The 20,003-nt window shown below is 45.1% G+C and overlaps 1 protein-coding gene across 3 annotated transcripts in view; it reads right to left on the reverse strand.

Moving 5' to 3' along the window:
• Positions 1 to 20,003, reverse strand: part of LOC137384709 (copine-8) — a 445,401-nt gene that overhangs the window by 27,367 nt on the left and 398,031 nt on the right. For 2 of the 3 annotated variants that reach the window (XM_068059014.1, XM_068059012.1), the window contains one exon: positions 4,957 to 5,014. The exons of the other annotated variant lie outside the window; for it this stretch is intronic. In XM_068059014.1, the coding sequence (XP_067915115.1) occupies positions 4,957 to 5,014 (58 nt within the window). The remainder of the gene's footprint in view (positions 1 to 4,956; positions 5,015 to 20,003) is intronic. 3 annotated transcript variants of the gene reach the window in all.

The raw sequence follows: 20,003 nt of genomic DNA on the forward strand, positions 1-20,003 counted from the left end.
CCAAAGACAAGTTGGTGGAATGGGCAGATAGATGGTAGACAAAGTTCAATGTGGAGAAATGTGAAGTGACACACTTTGGTAGGAAGAACATGGGGAGACAGTAGAAAATAAAGGGTACAATTCTAAAGTGGGTGCAGGAGCAGAGGGACCTGGGTGTATATGTGCATAAGTCATTGAAGGTGGCAGGACAGGTTGAGAGATCGGTTAATAAAGCAAACAGTATCCTGGGCTTTATTAATAGGGGCATAGAGTACAAGAGCAAGGAGGTTATGTTGAACTTGTTTAAGACACTAGTTCGGCCTAAGCCCGAGTACTGCATCAGTTCTGGGTGCTGCACTTTAGGAAAGATGTGAGGGCGTTAGAAAGGGTGTAGAAAAAATTAACAAGAATGGTTCCAGAGATTAGAAACATCAGATATGAAGATAGATTGGAGAAGTTAGGACTGTTTTCCTCAGGGAAGAGAAAGCTGAGAGGAGATTTGATAGAGGTATTCAGAATCATGAGGGTTCTGGACAGAGTAGATAGAGAGAAACTGTTCCCACTTGTGAAGGGAATGAGAATGAGAGGGCACAGATGTAAAGTAATTGGTAAAAGAAGCAAAAGTGACATGAGGAAAAACCTTTTCACACAGCAAGTCTTTGAAGTCCGGAATGCACTGCCTGAGAGTGTGGTGGAGGCAGATTCAATTGAAGCAGTCAAAAGGGAATTAGACTGTTATCTGAAAAGGAAGGATGTGCAGGGCTACGGGGAGAAGTGGGGGGGGGGGGGGGGGGGGAGTGGCATTTGGTGAACTGCTCATTCAGAGCTGGTGCAGACCCGATGGGCCAAATAGCCTCCTTCGGCACTGTAACAATTCTGTGATTCTGGTATCAGTCATCGGGCACTATATTTTCTTAATTTTTGAAATATTAGAGAAATACTGAGGCATATACTACGTAATCTATGCATAATGATCTGGCATTCAGTGTCATTTAACAAGAGATTTAATGATCTTAGTAGATGGTGATTAATCAGGAACTTTCACATCCAAACTGAACTTCTAGTAATTAAATACTATACTTTTGGTGGTATTTGAAGAGTGACTATTTTAACAGTCTTGAATACTATGTTTAATTGAGCATCATATATATTTATATAATAGCTAAGTAATGTATGATGAAGTCATGAATGATTGCATGAAGGCCTATCTTGTGAATAGCCTATCACAGCTCAAATCAATTTATCTATCCATCTGTATAGTTAAAAGTCTTGAGTATCACACATACCACATCGGAAAAAAACAGGCATCATGGTTTGCTTATTGCCTTATATAAGCAACATAAGCAGTCAACCAATCATATTGTGCATAATTTCCCTGACCCAGCTAAATAAATAGCAGCATAAAAACATTTATATGATAACCAATCCATGTAACATTTTATAAATTTGTTTAAATTCAGAAAAGTTACTCAGACATTACCCTCTATTGTATTCAGTGTTCCTACAGTACTGCATCTTTCCAGAGACCTGCCTGTCTTTTTGGAGATTCAAACTCATTTTGCTCCTTTGCCTGAAGCTCGATTTTGTTTTCCAATTCTTTGCCTGACAATTCATTTGAAGCATGCATTTGGGCAATTTCTGCACAAGTGCACTCACATTCATCAAAAAAGTATATATTTTATTTTATTGCTTTGTCTCTCTTTTTCATTCTCATTTTGTAGTCTTTAGCTTCTCCATATTAAATTATGTCTTTCCAGCCATTGAAGTTCAGCCTAAACGCATAACCTATGCCAGTTTCCATGCATGTGCCCTTGTAATGTACTTTTCTTTCAATTCATGAGCAATGCAATGGGACAAAAGAAATGTATGATATGTTTTAACAAAGATAATTAAATGGTTTCTTCAGGATGACAAAAATATTGATTGTTCTCGGCCTGTTGCTTTATTTCCTTCTGTATATTTGCACACAGTGCTTCTCTAAACTAAACTGCAATCGTTTGCTAGACTGATTCTCATTCCTACCTCTCAGAACATTTACACTTACACTTGGGAAACTGTACAACCATCTTATCACTTAAAATAATGTAGCAACATTTCTCAATGCTGACATGATGGGAGCAGAGTTCCATCAAGTAAAATTTCTATACATTTTTAAAAATATTCCTGCATCAGTGAACAACGAGCAAATCATTACTGACTTTACTATTGTTTGAAAAGTTAATTTAAGCAGAAACTTCCAATGCAAAAAATAACTTAATGGCTTTGAAATCAGTATGAATGCCTTTGATGTTCTGATGCCATTGATGTCCATTCCAAGGATAGAGCTTTGTACCTTTTGAGCCCAAATTATGAAGACTGTTTGGCAAAGTTGTCTGGGATCTGCAATTTGTGTCTGGATTACCCAACCCTGATCCCCCAACTACTTTCATTTCCTGTACTTTAGTGCAACCTCACTTAGGTGAATCCTGTTTACACAGCAACTTTATTATTTCAGCAAATCATAAATTAATGTTGCTAAACATTGATAATGAAAATCAATCACACAGCCAGTTACATTTTGAGTTAAACAATAGTGTCTGACATCATGCAGAAGGGCTGTGGAACTGGTAATGCTGGAAACCATTTTTAGTGATATTTGTAAGTGATGTGAAGTAGTGTTTAATGAATAGATCCCTGAAAAGCTATAGGATATATTTTGTAGTGGTCCAAATGTTTTAACCTTGCAGCCAAACAGTAGAACAGAGAGAAGACAGTGTGAAGATAAAAGTAGTTGTAATCTGTACAGTTTTGGTCTCCTTACTCAAGGAAGGATATACTTACTTTAGAGCAAGTGTAACGAAGGTTCACTAGATTGATTCCTGGGATGACAGAACTGTCTTATGAGGAGAAATTGAGTAGAATGGGCCTTTATCCTCTTGAGTATAGAAGAATGAAAGGTGACTTCATTGAAACAAATAAAATTCAGAGTGCTTGACTGGATAGATGCCAAGAGGTGGGTTCCCCAGGCTGCAGGGTCTAAAACTAGGGGTCGTTGTCTCAGGATAAGAGGTTGGCTATGTAGTATAAGGGTCTGAAAGGATTAATGTTTGAGACAGTAAGAGTACCCTCTCCCACTGTAATGATGGTGATGTAATAGTCACATGGGTATTAGGCTTGGAAGAAGCTAGATGCATCATAGAGCTGCTAGCTGGACAGGCTTAATGTGAGTGTCAATAGTCATGTATATAAAATAAACGAGTTACTATTTAGCCATACAAAGACTCCAAGACATATGTAAACAACATTTGAACTACGCTAACAACAACAGGCTATTTATGACTGAGATGGGGAGAAATGTCTTCACACAGAGGGTTTTGAATCATTGAATTCTCCCCTCAAGAAGGCTATCAATGCTCAGTCATCGAGTATATTCAAGACTGAGACTGATAGATTCGCGAGCCTTAAGGAAATCAAGAGATATGGGGATAAGGTGGGAAAGTTGAGTTGCTTTAGAAATTCAGCCATGATCTAACTGAATGGCTGAACAGGTTCAAGGGACTTTATGGCCTACTCCTGTTCCTATGTCTCATGTTCTTATGTAATCTGAATGTTAGGGATTTTGGGCGGAATTTTCCCAGCCTCACAGTGGTGTGTCTGGAGGTGGGGAGGGGCTGGAAAAGCTACGTAAAACCCCATCCAACCAACTTCCCATTGTGGTCCCGCCTCCGGGTGAATTTTCCAGGGGCGGGCGGCTACTGGAATGGGCAACCCACTCCATTAAGCTGAGCAGGCAAACAACGTAATTAAAGCCTCAATAAAGGGCCATTTTCTGACAGTACTGGAATTTTCCTAGCATCACACAGGCCCCCTGCTGTGTCAGGAACCTGGCAATGCTTTAGAGGCGGCCTCTCAGTGGGAGGGTGGAGGGTTATTGGAGACTGATTGAAATGAGGCTATCTAGGCTACACAAGGCTCAAAGAAAGTTCAATTGTGGCTGCAGGCATTGTTGTGGAGGGGCTCCCTCTCCACTGAGAGGCCGCTCACAGCCTGGTCCTTGTTTTTGGAAACTGAGTTTGGAGACTTTTGTGAGCGCTTCCATTTTGAGGCACCCGCCAGGTTTCCCACTTCATCAGCAGTGCTTACCTCTTCTGGTGGGGCTACCAGTCAAACATTCCTGCAGGTGCTTCCATTGGCCCTCCCACCTCCCTATTCTGCTCCACCGTTCTTAATTGGACACTGAACGCAGAGACTCCCGGAAGATCTCCCATGCCAGAGCACCACTGACTCAAGCGTGGTCGGGACCTGGAAATGGTCTCCACACCTGAAACTTTTATAAGTGCTGAAGATTACGCCCATTATTTCACAAGCATGTGTTTTGTTAAATTTTATTCACCATGATAGTGATATGAACTGATGTTCACCCGTATTAGTTAAAATATTGTAGTAGCAAAGCAAAAAGTGACAAATGTGGGAAGTACCAAAATGAAGTTCAATGTTTTGAACTTGCACTAGGAAAGATACATGCTAGCAGAAAAATATGAAGTAGCCCTAAGTAACCATAACTTGTTTACATACAGGACTGATTATTTGGATCTGAGTAGATTCATCCCTACAAGAATCCCTAAAATACAGAGAACTGTAATCATCTTAAGGCTTTTGATAGTCGTCTGAAGAAAAGAAATTATTTTATCTGCCATTTTTATCCTATCAGCCCATAAGCTGTTAAATTGTCTTTGCACTTTCCTCATCAGCATCTAATACATTATACAGCCTAAATGCTGGTTGGGATATGTTAATCCCCTGCAGCTTCTAACAATAAAAAATACATTTTTAAGTTAACTTCACTAAAATAGTAGCTCCCCACACATTTCTATTGAAAAATACTGTGTCATGCATTCAGGTCCTTTGTGTTAGTAGTTTTGTACACAAATGGAATCCATTTGGACATTATTAGATAACATCCTGTTTTTTTGACGTTCAATAATTTCTATTCCTTACCGTCAAATTCTGCGGGTCCAACTCCAACAATAATTATCGACATTGGGAAACAAGCAGCCTTTAAAGAGTGAAGAACAATAAATTGCAACAAAGGAAGAGTTACATATAATGTAAATATATTTTGAATGTACAATACTTTAAAGATGATGGTAGTTGTTCTGTATATGCTCAGACTAGAAATGATGCAATAACATCACCTTACAACTAAAAGCACCTTTAACGTTAAAAAAAACTTCAAGTGTTCACTGTGGCTATTCAGCTGTTTGAAAAATTTATTGTAATTTTTAAGTACCATTCTTGAAAGATATTGAGTCATTTGAACTCCACAACACACGAACATATAGGAACAAGATAAACATGTTGATAGACATAGTTTTTAACCTTATGAGCATAAGAACATAGGAAATGGGAGCAGGAATAGGTCATTCGGCCCTTCAAGAATGCTCTTCCATTCAAGATAATCATGGCTAATTTTCTACCTCAACTCCACCTTCCTGCACTATCCCCAGAGATCTTAGTATCCAAAACTTTATTGATCTCTGCCTTGAATATACTCAATGACTGGGCATCCACAGTCTTCTGGGGTAGAGAATTTCAAAGATCCACAACCTTTTGAATGAAGAAATTTCTCCTTATCTCAGTCCTAAATGGCAGACCACTTATTCTCAGACTGTGACCTCTGGTTCTCAAATTCCTAGTGAGGGGAAACATCCTCCCAGCATCCACCCTACCAAGCCCTTTAAGAGTTTTATATGTTTCAATGAAATCATCTCTCATTTCTTCTAAATTCTAGGGAACATAGGCCTATTCCAGTCAATCTTTCCTTCTTGGATAGTCCCTCATTCCTGGATTCAGTCAAGGAAACCTTCATTGTACTCTCTCCAAGGCAAATATATCCTTCCTTAGGTAAGGAGACCAAAAGTATATGCAGTACACCAGGTGTGGTCTCACCAAGGCCACATACAATTGCAGTTAGACTTGTTCACTCAAAAACTCCAATCCTAATAAAGGCTAACACTCCATTTGTTTTCCTAATTGCTTGCTGTACCTTCATGTTAACTTTCTGTGATTCATGTTCAAGGAAACCCAGCTCCCTCTGAATACCAACATTTCTCCAGTCTCTCACCATTTAAAAAATATTCCGCTTTTCTATTTTTACTTCCAAAGTGGATAACTTCACATGTCCCCACATTATATTCCATCTGCCAAGATCTTGACGACTCACTTAACCTGTCTATTATCCCTCTGCAGCTTCTTTGCGTTCTGCTCAAAACTTACTTTCCCTCATAGCTTTGTATCATTAGAAAACTTGATTACATTATACCTGGTCCCCTATCTAAATCATTTATATAGATTGCAAATAGCTGAGGCCCAAGCATTGATCCTTGGGTAACCCACCAGTTACAGCCTGCCAATTTGAAAATGTTCTATTTATTCCTATTTTTGGTTTTCTGTCCATTAACCAATCCACAATCCATGCTATTACCCCTAATATTACCCCTAATCCCATGAGCCCTAATTTTAGGTCATAACCTCGTGTATGGTACCTTATCAAATGCTTTTTGAAAATCCAAATATACTACATTCACAGGTTCCCCCTTATCCACCCTATTAGCAACACCTCAAAAAACTCTAAATGGATTAGTCAAGCATGACTTCCTCTTCATAAATCTGTGTTGATTTTGCCAAATCAGATTATGATTTTCCATGGTGCCCTGGTACTTCACCCCTAATAAAAGATTCTAGCACTTTCCCTGCTACTGACGTCAGGCTAACTGGCCTATAGTTCCCTGTTTTCTCTCTCCCTCCTTTCTTGAATAGTGGAGTTATGCTTGCTACCTTCCAAACCGTGAGGACCATTCTAAAATCTAGGAAATTCTGGAAGATCAAAAGCAATGCATCCACTATCTCTGGAAGCACCTCTTTTAAAACCCGAGGATGCAGGTCATCATGTCCAGGAGATTTGTTGACTTTTAGAGTCATAGAGAGATGCAGCACTGAAACAGACCCTTCGGCCCACTGAGTCTGTGCTGACCAACAACCACCCATTTATACTAATCCTACATTAATCCCATATTCGCACCACCTACCACCTACCTACATGAGGGGCAATTTACAATGGCCAATTTACCTATCAACCTGCAAGTCTTTGGCTGTGGAAGGAAACCAGAGCACCCGGTGGAAAACCACACAGTCACAGGGAGAACTTGCAAACTCCGCACAGGTAGTACCCAGAACCAAACCCGGGTCGCTGGAGCTGTGAGGCTGTGGTGCTAACCACTGCGCCACTGTGCCGCCCAGTTTTAAGTCCCATTAATTTCTCCAGTACTATTTCTTTACTCGTAATATCCCTAAGTTCACCATTTTCTCTAGACCCTTGATTTGTCGCTCTTTATGGAATGTTTTTGTGTCTTCTACCAGGAAGATAGCTACAAAGGACTGGATTTTATTATCCTACCGCCGCTCACGGCAGTAGGTGCGCAGAATGGCAGTGGTCCCGCCTGTGATGTTTGCAGTCATGCAGCTGCAAAGGAGTGGCGCAGTGGTTAGCACCGCAGCCTCACAGCTCCAGGGACCCGGGTTCGATTCTGGGTACTGCCTGTGCAGAGCTTGCAAGTTCTCCCTGTGTCTGCGTGGGTTTTTGCCGGGTGCTCCGGTTTCCTCCCACATCCAAAGACTTGCAGGTGATAGGTAAATTGACCGTTGTAAATTGCTCCTAGTGTAGGGAGGTGATAGGGAATATGGGATTACTGTAGGGTGGTTGTTGGTCGGCACAGACTCGGTGGGCCGAAGGGCCTGTTTCAGTGCTGTATCTCTCTAATTATGTGGCCATTCAGCATAATGACAGCAGCCATTCCACACACCCCCCCCCCCACCCATATTATGTGGTGAGGGTGGCATTGGCAACACAGTTAACAGTATCACCTGATGTTGGATCAGGTGCTGGCACCATCTTTAAAAGGCTGACAGCCCTTCATTTACTCTCCTTGCATCGAATAGCAACACTTCAGTGGTTTGCCATAATTTTGCAACACAGCAAGCATCCCCCGCCGCCCCCCCCCGGGCATCAGTCTGACCATGCCAGAGCATGGGTGGCCCCATGGTTCAGTGATGCCTCCCTGCTGATTCTCCACCAGGCTGCAAGGAAAAGGCAGCAGATCCTCTTCCCCAGTGATGGCAAGAACAAATCCTCTCACCTGACCAAGGAAGCCTGAACGGAGATCACAGAGGAGGTTAGTCCCCATGGGGTGCAGTGTAGGAAGAGGGTCAATGACCTCCTACGCTCAGCCAAGGTAAGTTGCATGATTTTTATATGGCTTGCTGCGATCTGCTTGCCCACAACCCACGGTTGACACAGCCATTCCAATGATAGGAAGGTCATAGCGTAATGATGGCAGATGACTTACTGCATAAATGAGACCAGTCTCCCTCGTTCCTATCTTAGCCCAATTGAAACCCATAAACGATAGTGTCAGTATGAGAGCAGCGACATCCCCCAGGTGCAGAGGAGGGGCCCATGTTAGCATTGACGTTTGGAACTTAACAATAACTGCATCTTTGATCTTTCAAAAGAGGGTCCACACAGCAGCGAGGCAGTAGCGGGGTGCCCAACCTGTGGCCTCTGTCTCAGGTGATAGAGGAGGTGCTCGAGTTAGCCAGGAGCCAAGGAGCACATGCAATATCCAATGTTGAGTTCAGGGTCCCAGCTGAAGAGAGTGATTATTGACAAACACAGAATGAATCAAAATTACATATTATAGAGAAATGCAATGCTGTCATCATATGTACCATAACACCTCAATGTCTGCTCTTTACATTGTATCTTGCAGAGTGGCACTCGCAAATGCTTAGAGACAATGAGAAAACAACGACAACCTCTGAGGACGAGCAACACTTAGAGGATGCATAGTCCCATGACTCTCTTGCAGCTTCCAACAGGGCAGATACTCTCACCTTGGTGGGTATCCAATTGGCATTAGATTCAGGGTCACAAGCTGCTGAGAGCACCACACATGCACCTGAGCAGTTGGCTGAGGCTGAGACAGTTGAAGCCTCTGACAGTTGGAGGACTGTGGGTGTTCAGACCCATGCTGAGGCCCAGGCTGGTGACGAGTCTCTGGTGTCGATAGCACAGGGCATGTTGGAGTTGCAGGGAGAGGTAAGGCAACATCTGGTGGAGACGTCAGAGGTCATGTGAAGCCATGAGCGAACAATGGAGGAGTCCTTCCACACCATGACTGCTGCCATGTCCCAGGCATGTGAGCGCATGGCTTCATCCATTGAGAGGTTGGTGACCCTCATGGAGAGCCACATTCCACAGATGCATCGTGACTTGCAAACCCTCGCCTTGGCCATGACTTAGAATCAGCAGTGGCAGGGTGAGAGAAGGACCAAGAGCCTGGAGAGTGTTCCACTCCTAGTCCTTCTCTGGAGAGCAGGGAGGTTTCAACGAGCCTTGAGAGGAAGGAGAAGCTGCGCTCCACATCTGGGGTCTCCCCTCCGGCTGATTCGAGTGTGGACACGGGCTCCTCATCCCCCTGGCCAGTAAGTCCAGCTCCAGCAACCGCGATGCCTGAGGACAGTCCTGAACCAGTGCAGGAAGCCTTCAGGCAGCCAGGGCCCTCCAGGCCTCAGGCACACAGAGGATGACCACCAAAGTCATCCCAGGCCAAGAGGCAGCCTGATCAGCAGTCTGCTTCCAGTCCAGCTGCTAGCACAGAGGTAACACCGCAAAGGAGCGCATGCAAACGTATTAAAAAGATACCTTGACACACATGGGTATTCATGGGTGAGACAGATATGTCATGTTTACTTTAATTCAATGGGTTTTCCTGCCAATCATCAGACTTTATTGTCTGAAAACCACATTCCACCATGGAGTGATTGTGTGTCCTTTAATTCCGTTATAAGCCTTACAGTATTGCCAATGTGATCACTGACATCATTAGCACGGAATATCATGATGTTTAATTGCACAAATTATGTCACATGGGCAATAGCTCAGTCTGTTTCTGCCATTCATGCCGGAGAGATTGATGTTACAGAGGCAGAGGACTTGGGACTACATGCATGATGGTGAGTTTTGTGGGCAAACATATTTATTGAAATTCATGGATAGTGAAAATGCGATGTTATTAATCTCTGCCTTTCCTCCCTTGTGCACTGCTCACCATGTCTGACCTCCATCACTGCTCTCTGATTTTCCATGCGTGCTTGGCCTTGTGTACCCGCTGTGCCCTCTTCGTCGGAGGCTGTCTCCCTTATTTCTTCATCTTGCAAGGCCTCCCCCCTCTATTGTGTGATGTTGGGTAGAACGCAGCAGACTACAACCATGTGCGCAACCCTGCACGGTGCATACTTTAGGACTCCACAAGATCTATCGAGGCACCGGAACCACATCTTCAGCATTCCAATGGCCTGCTCAATGGTCGCTCAGGTGGAGCCATGGCAGGCATTGTTACGCCCTTCCGCATCATTGCTGGGGTTCCTTACAGGCGTCGGAAGCCGCGTCATCATTATCCCCAAGAATCCACCCCTGAAGGTGAGCAGGAGGAGTGAAAAGCGGCGACACCCGGGACTGGCAAAGCATGTATGAGTCATTGCAGCTGCCCAGGAAATGGGCACACACTTGTAGGAAGCGCTTTCTGTGGTCACATACTAGTTGGGCATTAATTGAATGAAACCCCTTTCAATTTATGAAGGCAGTTGGTAGGTCCATGGGAGCTTTGATGGCCACATGTGCGCAATCGATCACATCCTGGACCTGTGCGAATCCCACAATGGCCCCAAATCCAATGGCCCTTTCGGCCTGACTCTCAGGATCTGTCCTGTAGCATATGTAGTCACCGGCCTTCCTGATTGGAGCATTGGTCACTTCCTTGATGCAGTGGTGCACTGCAGATTGAAAGACCCCATAGATGTTGCTGGTGGATCCCTGGAATGATCCCATAGCATAAAAGTTTAGGGCCACGGTAATTTTGAGGGCTACAGGCATAGGGTGACCACCAAAACTCATTGGTTGCAAATTATTGTTCAGCAGTGCGTAGAGGTGTGTGATGACCTCTCTGGACATCCGCAGTCATCTCTGGCAGTTGCGCTCAGGCATCTGCAGGTATGCCATCCGAGTCCTATAGACTCACTGGTGTATCTGGGCTTTTCTTCACCTTGGTGCCTGCTGCTGCTCACATCTAGGAGCTTCCTAAGCCACAGTTGGAGTACTGTGTATAGTTCTGGTCGCCACACCATGGGAAGGATGTGATTGCACTGGAGAGGGTGCAGAGGAGATTCACCAGGATGTTGCCTGGGCTGGAGCATTTCAGCTATGAAGAGAGACTGGATAGGCTAGGGTTGTTTTCCTTAGAGCAGAGGAGGCTGAGGGGGGACCTGATTGAGGTATACAAAATTATGAGGGGCGTAGATAGGAAGAAACTGTTTCCCTTAGCGGAGCTGTCAATAACCAGGGGGCATAGATTTAAGGTAAGGGGCAGGAGGTTTAGAGGGGAATTGAGGAAAATCTTTTTCACCCAGAGGGTGGTTCGAATCTGGAACACACTGCCTGAAGGGGTGGTAGAGGCAGGAACCCTCACAACATTTAAGAAGTATTTAGATGAGCACTTGAAATGCCATAGCATACAAGGCTACGGGCCAAGTGCTGGAAAATGGGATTAGAATCGATAAGTGTTTGATGGCGAGCACGGACATGGGCCAAAGGGCCTGTTTCTGTGCTGTATAACTATATAACTCTATGACTCTTGAGCCGCAGCTGCCTCTTAGGCCTGCCTCCAGTGGAGATGCTTCATCACAGCAAGGAGATCCAGGGAAACAGAGTGAATCATACCTATCTCTATCGTCCTTACAACTTTGGCTTCCTTCACAAGGTCAAGTACACCCATCTGGGCAAAGATTTGTGTTAATTTTGGCTCTGCAGGATTCTGGCATGAACTTGATGTTGTTCTCACAGCTTTTCAATAAGTACGAGACATCATGACCATCACGATACCACCTGAGTGCCTGCACTGGACCATCGATAAAAACAACCTATACAGTTGCTGAGTTCTGCCCTCCCCCTGCAACAGTATTCACTTGCAGAGCTCCCCCCTTCCACCCCAACAGTATTCACTTGCAGGGTAATCCCCTTCCACCCCAACAGTATTCACTTGCAGGGTAATCCCCTTCCACCCCAACAGTATCCACCTACACAGTTCCAACCTCCCCTCACATCTGCAGATTGAGCCTAGTGGCAATGTCCGATGCTAAAATGACTTCGATGACTCTTGCGTGGCACCAGTTTTCCAATGACGGGAAAGTGAAGGCACATGAGTGCCACACATCATGCAGAAGATTGCTATCGCCTGGCAGGATTGCGGCGAATTAGATACAAATGCATGCAAAATAGTATTTAACATATTTAAACCACGATCCCATTGCATTGTGGTGGAGGTGCCGCGCAGAACTTCGTCACCTCCGAGAAAATCGGAAACCGGCATTATGGTGTTAGGTTCCATGGCAGACGAATCTAAGCCAATTCTCTGACCCCCTGCCAAAAACCCCGCCTTCCAATGGCGCTTCCAATTTCCACCCTTCTCTCAGCTTTACATGGTCTATCTCCGACACTTCCCTTCCCTTATTTGACTTACCTATCTCCATCTCTGGGGATAGGTTGTCTACTAATATTCATTATAAGCCCACCGACTCCCATGGCTACCTTGACTACACTTTCTCACATCATATTTCATGCAAGGACTCCATCCTATTCTCCCAGTTTCTCTGTTTCCGACACATCTGTTCTGATGATGCAACCTTCCACAACAGCGCTTCTGACATGTCTTCCTTTTTCCTCAACTGAGGATTCCCCCCCACTGTGGATGACAGGGCCCTCAACCGTATCTGACCTATTTCCCGCACTTCTGCCCTCACCCCTTCCCCTCCCTCCCAGAACCGCAACAGGGTTCCCCTTGTCCTCACTTTCCACCCCACCAGCCTCCACATCCAAAGGATCATCCTCTGCCATTTCCCCTACCTCCAGCGTGATGCCACCCGCAAACACATCTTCCCATCCCTTCCCCATCAGCATTCTGAAGGGATCGCTCCTCCACAATACCCTGGTCCACTCCTCCATCACCCCCGACACCTCGTCCCCTTCCTACGGCACCTTCCCTGCAATCACAGGAGGTGTAATACCTGCCCATTTACCTCCTCTCTCTTCATCATCCAAGGCCCCAAACACACCTTCCAAGTGAAGCAGAACTTTACTTGTACTTCTTTTAATTTAGTATACTGTATTCATTGCTCACAATGCCGTTGCCTCTACATTGGGGAGACCAAACACAGATTGGGTGACCGCTTTGCAGAATAGCTTCGCTCAGTCTGAAGGCATGACCCCGAGCTTCCAGTTGTTTGTCACTTCACCACCCCACCACCCACCCACCCACCCGCTCCCCACCCACACCCGCTCCCATGCCCATATTTCTGTCCTTGGCTTGCTGCAGCATTCCAGTGAACATCAACGCAAGCTCGAGGAGCAGCACCTGATCTATCAATTAGGCACTCTAATGCCTACCAGGTTCAACTTGAGTTTAACAATTTCACAGCATGACTGACTTTTTTTATATTTTTCTATTTTTTAAAAATTTTAGTTTATTTTTAACCACGTGCCTGTTTTTCATGTGGACAGAGCTGCTCATTATTCTGCCATTAACACTCTCTCTGGACTAATGCTTTGTCTTTTACCACAAGCATTAACACACTCTTTGCCTTTGTCCCATCACAGCTTTGATATTTAATGTCTCCTGCCCTCAGCCCTATCACACGCCTTCCCTTTTGTTCTCTTCCCCACCAAACACCATCCACCACCCCCCCCCCTCCCCAATTCACTTGTTTAAAATATAATTCTTTCTAACCTTTGCCAGTTCTGATGAAAGGTCACAGACCTGAAACGTTAACTCTGCTTCTCTCTCCACAGATGCTGCCAGACCTGCTGAGTAATTCCAGCACTTTCTGTTATTATTTCAATAACAGGGATGTTTTGCTGGGAAAAGGAGCTCTTCCCATTTCAGGAACCTAGCATCAGCATTAAGCACGTCTAGGGCCGGTGTTGCAGAGCTAGAGGCTAAATAAAGATGCGTGTACTCTATATTTTGCACCAACAGTATGCCTGAGTCCCAAAATGGCAAGAGCACCCCACTGCAACAGTGTGACATTTTGTCCCTTTCCCACATCAACCATCCTGTGCGCCCCCTCAGGACAATTTGGATATTTTGGTAGCTAACCAGCAGAGCACACCAGCTGGTCACCTGCAGCGAAGAACCGGCATCAATTTCAACACCTCCTCCACCACCACCCCCCCAACCCGGTCTCAACGAGCCAGCATGGTGCATTAGTGCCTGCCCACTATCCCCAGCTCGGAGCAAGGTAAGTGCAGGGGGCAAGGGTCGTGATCATGGAGGTGGAAGGGTCCCTGGGCTCCTTCAGGCCCCACACAAAAATAACTTCAAACATACCTTAGCTAGACCTCTTCTCCTCTATTGCCTGTGGAACTGATTGTAGGACCCTGATTTGCATAATATAAAGGGCCTATTGCCTGAAACAGGCAGGTGGTTTGGACACGCAGCAGCTGGCCGCACTGTCGGGGTTAACGGAGAAGAAGACTACTGACCTCATTCTGAGGCCATTACTGCCCTGTTAATACCCGACACAAAAAGTTAAAATCACTCCCACTGAATCGGAGGTGGCATGTCAGTGCCTAGCCCATTGCGCTATGCAGTACCCCAGTTGCAGTTTTTCAAAGCCACTGTTACTGGCTACAAATTAATTACCACATTGCCCTAAGTTATTGGGAAAATGTCATATAACATTCAAAAAGCTAAAAATAAGGTTGTAAAAATATATTTCTGATATAGTAAAGAATTTGAGTTCAACACCATTGAGAATAGCATTGAAACTATAAAGCCAGCCTCATGAATTATTTAAGTTTCTCTGTCTTGCCAGAAGCACATAACATCTGCTAGTGTAAAGAAATGATCTGGAATTGGCAGCTGCCTGCAGCAAAGCAACAAGAAAAAACACATCAAGCAAATGTCAAGGCTGCCAAGCACTACCCACTGCTAAACCTTCTAGGCTGCAAAACCAACATCCAAGCATAAGAGTCAACAGTATTGCAATAAAAAGATAACTTATGCTAAATTCAGATAAGTAAAATGTATTTCAATCAACAACAGCAAAGCTGTTGGCACTTCATACTTTAAACACTACAGCTTCTGTCCTTACCTCACATGCTAAATTTAACGAACTCCTGGGCTTCATCACGTTGAAAAGTGAAGTCATCCATACAGCAATTTCCTCTGATTTATCCCATCCTCGTCACCTCAGCTTCCAGTCCTTCCTTCTGACCGAGCCATATCATACACCTTAGTTTCCCTTGGATCTCACCCTCAGCTCTTAGCACACTCAGCTGATCTGTAAAGCCCACCATTTAATACCTTGTCTCTTTTTGTCCAGGCAACTGACCAACTGAGTTTTCCCTCTCACTCTCTCACCCTCATTCTCTACAAAAACACCATCTGTATTCTCTAGTTCTGTCAGCACCCTGTCAAAACTACTGTAATCGCACACTCCTTAAAAAAAACACAAAACCACCACCACCCCCTGTTCTCCAAAGCTATCCCTTTCTGCTGAATTTCTGGGGCCTGTTGCTGCCTTACACCTCAGTTTCCCTCATACCCTGATTTGGTTATGATAAGACCATCTTCAGTCAGAACTGTTGAGTTAATGATCCATCTCAACCTCCCGCCATCATAGAAACCAGTCTTTGGTCACTCCGATTCACTCCATGTGATACCAAGAAATGACTAGGTGTACTGGATACAGCAAAGGCAATGGGCTACAATACCCCAGCTGTAGTGGAGAAGACTTGTGCTCTTGGACTAAATGCTCCTCTAGCCAAGCGGTTCCTGTGCAGTACAACATTGGCATCTACCCAACAAAATGAAAAATTGCCCATGTTTATTCTGTCCACAAACAGCAGGACAGATCCAATCTGGCCAGTCTACTATTAATCATCACCAGGGTGATGGAAGGTGTAATCAACAGTGCAATCAAGCAGCATTTACTCACCAATGACCTGTTCACTGGCGCTCAGTTTAGGTTCTGCCAGGATCACTCAGCTCCAGTCCCCATTACAGCCTTGGTCCAAGCATGGACAAAAGAGCTGAATTCAAGAGGTGAGATGATAGTGACTGCACTTGACACCAAGGCAGCACTTGACCAAGTGTGGCATCAAGGAGCACTAGTACAATTGAAGTTAATCAGAATCATGAGAAAACTCTCCACTGGATGGAATCATAACAAGCACAAATGAAGATGGCTGTTTTATTGGAGGCCAATCACCTCAGCCCTCGGACATTGTTGAAGGTGTCTTGTAGACAATGTCCTGGGCCCAACCATCTTCCCTCCAACATAAGGTCAGAAGTGGAGTTGTTTGCTGATGATTGCATAGTGTTCAGTTCCATTCGCAACTCCTCAGATGATGAAGCAGCTCATACCAGCAAGCAGCTAGAACTGAACAACATCCTGGTTTCAGTTGATAAGTGGCTAGCAACATTCACATCACACAAGTACCAAGCAATGACCATCTCCAATAAGAGAGAAACTAACCACCTTCCTAGCATTCCCATCATCAAACTCCCCATCAGCAATATCCTGGGGGTCACCATTGACTAGAAACTTAACTGGACCAGCCATATAAATACTGTGGCTACAAAAGCAGGTCAGTGGTTGGGTATTCTGTGGAAAATGACTCAGCTCCTGACTCCCCTGAGCCTTTCCATCATCGAGACAAGTCAGGAGTGTGATGGAATGATCTCCACTTGCCTGGATGAGTGCAGCTCCAACAACACTCAAGAAGCTCGACACCATCCAGGACAAGACCGCCAGCTTGATTAGCATCGCATCCGTCACTTTAAACATTCAGTCGCTCCACCACCGGCACACAGTGGCTGCAGTGTTTACTATCTACAAGGTGGATTGCAGCAACTCAGAAGGCTTCTTCAAAAGGACCTTCCAAACCCATGATCTCTACCACCTAGAAAGACAAGGGCAGCAGGAACATGGGAACACCACCACCTGCAAGTTCCCCTCCAATTCACACACCGCCCTGACTTGGAACTATATCATCATTGCTTCATCGTTGCTGGATCAAAATCCTTGAACTCCCTACCGAACAACATTGTGCGTGTACCTGCACCACACGGTCTGTAGCGATTCAAGATGGTGGCTCACCACAACCTTTTCATGGGTACTTTGGAGATGGGCAATAAGTGCTGGCCTTGCCAGCAATGCCCACATCCTGTCAATGAACAAAAATAAAACAATCCAGCTTCCGACGTGTCTACAGGGTTAAGGCTGCACTGATCAAAGTCATAAATAACATCCTCTGACACTATGGATGGAGGTCACTATATATCCCCATCTTTTGTGACCTCTCGAAACTTCCTTGAATTTTTCAACCTGCAGTCTACCTCTCTCACAGTTCTGTTCATACTTGTCATGACAAAGACAATACATCACCTCCAATGGCATCTTCTACAGTGCCCATTTAGTCACCCTAGATGTAGCCCAGGTCTCTGTCTCTTTTTCATTCAAAATATGTAACATCATTCAAAAGTATGTGGCCTACACACACATATACAATAACAAGACCCTGTTTTACCTCCCCAGCTCTTCCACTGATCCCAGGACTAATCCTCAGATACAACATTACCTAATTTCCTATCCAACATTAAGACATAAGAGCAGGAATAGGTCATACATCCCCTCTAGCCTTCTCCGCCATTCTGTAAGATCATGGCTGATCTTTGACCTCAACTCCACTTTCCCACCTGATCCCCATATCCCTTAATTCTCTTCGAATTCAAGAATCTATCGATCAGTCTTGAATATACTCAACCACCGACATCCATAGTTCTCTGCGGTAGAGAATTCCAAAAACTTACAACCTCCTGAGTGAAGAACTTTCTTCTCACCTCAGTCCTAAATAGCCGACCCTTTACCCTGAGACTACGGACCCAGTTCTACACTCTCCAGCCATGGGGAACAGCCTCTCAGCATCTATCCTGTCGAGCCTTCTCAGAATGTTATATGTTTCAATTAGATCATTTCTCATTGTTATAAAATTCTAGGGAATATAGACGGAGTTTATTCAATCTCCCTTCATGGGAAAATCCTCTCATCCCAGGAATCAATCTAGTGAATACTTGTTGCACCGCCTTTAAGGCAAATATATCCTTCCTTAGATATGGAGATTAAAACTGCACAAAGTACTCCAGGTGTTGGCTCATCAATGCCTCTACAACTGCAGCAAGATTTCCTTACTCTTGTACTCCAACCCCACTGCAATATAGGCCAACATACCATTTGCCTTCTTAATTCCTTGCCGTATTGACATGTTAGTACCAGTACTTAATAGCTTCTCATCATTTAAAAAATATTTGTTTTTTTCTATTTTTTCCTACCAAAGTGAATAACCTCACATTTTCCCATATTATACTCCATCTTCCACCATTTTCGTTTGAACTCTATTGTCTCTATTTATAAGGCCCAGGATCATTAAATAGCTCATTAACAGGCTTGTCAGGAACAGGGAGCTACTTTGAAATGATGGGAATGGGGAAAACGCCATGGGGGAAACATGGCAGGGGAGTGAGGACGTGAGATTGTGGAGAGAGATGAGGGCAATGAAAATGCCTGTTTAACTTAAAGCAGAGGCAGCGAATGAAGCTTAGCTGCCTCAGATGTGTCTCACTGAGGATATAGTTGCAGAAGTAGGAGTTAAATGTTACATTGGAGATTAATATGAGTCCGGATAGGGAAGTTAGACCGCTGGCATTACCGTGGCAGCTAGGTTTGGCACAGGAACGCCTGGAGAACATTAAAGGCCCAGCTGACGGAGGTCCAATGGGAACAGGCAACTCTGACATTGGACAAAGCAGGCAGGATGAACTGTAGCATATATACCCTCCTGGGCAGCAGAAGGCCAGAGGAGCACATTGGAGGACTGCAAGGGGATGAAGGCACTACCCAGGAAATCAGATGCACAGCCCCAGAGTCAGCTACCTGCAAATGACAGAGCTCCAGTACTGTAGGAGGTTACGCCTATCCAGCCAGATGGTCTCAGTCCTGTGTATTCTGATCCACAATGACCTGAGGCCTCATGGCCCCCCTGGCAGTCCCCAACCTGCAGCCACCAAGGTCTCAGGTGCTCTGAACTTCTATGCAATCAGGTCATTCCAAGGATCAGCTGTGGACCTAGGTGGCATCTCACAGTCGGCATCTCATTAGGCCAGCAAGCAGGTCACTGATGCCCTTTTCAGGAGGGCAGGAACTACACCCACTTTGACACAGATGGGCCTGCGCTGGAACAGAGGGAATTGGGCTTTGATGTCATTGATGGATTCTTTCAGATGCAGGGCACTATCAATTGTACCCATGTGGCCATCAAGGCAACCAGCGACCAGCCAGTGAGATCCATCAACAGGAAGGACTTCCACTCTCAACGTCCAACTGGCCCGCTACCACAACAAGAGCTTTCTCCATGTGTGCATTCACTTTCCTGGCAGCTGCTATGATTCCTTCATCCCCTGCTTCAGGTCTTCTCTCTAACCTCCAAAGTGTGTGGATGGATCCAAGGGAACAAGGGAAATCCCTTGAGGAGATGGCTACTCACCCCTCTACGGGAGCACCAGACAGAGGCACAGAGGTGAAACAAACAATGTCCCTGCTCAGCAAGACAACCATTGAGCAGGCCATTGGTGGCACCCTCCAATACCCTCCTGCAAAGGCCTTGGTATTTGTGGTGGTCTGCTGTACTCTCCAAAACATGCCCCTACAGAGAGGTGTGGACCTTGAGGACAGTGAGGCCCTGGAAGGAGACAGCTCCTCAAAGGAGGAGCAGGAGGTAAGAGAGGAGGAGGAAGAGAGGGCAGAGGGGGATAACACTGAACAAAGAGATGCCCCTGCTGCACGACAAGGTGGCCTCCTTCTGCCACCCTCTG

This window comes from Heterodontus francisci, chromosome 27, assembly GCF_036365525.1.
Source record: "Heterodontus francisci isolate sHetFra1 chromosome 27, sHetFra1.hap1, whole genome shotgun sequence".
NCBI classification, from domain to species: Eukaryota; Metazoa; Chordata; class Chondrichthyes; order Heterodontiformes; family Heterodontidae; genus Heterodontus; species Heterodontus francisci.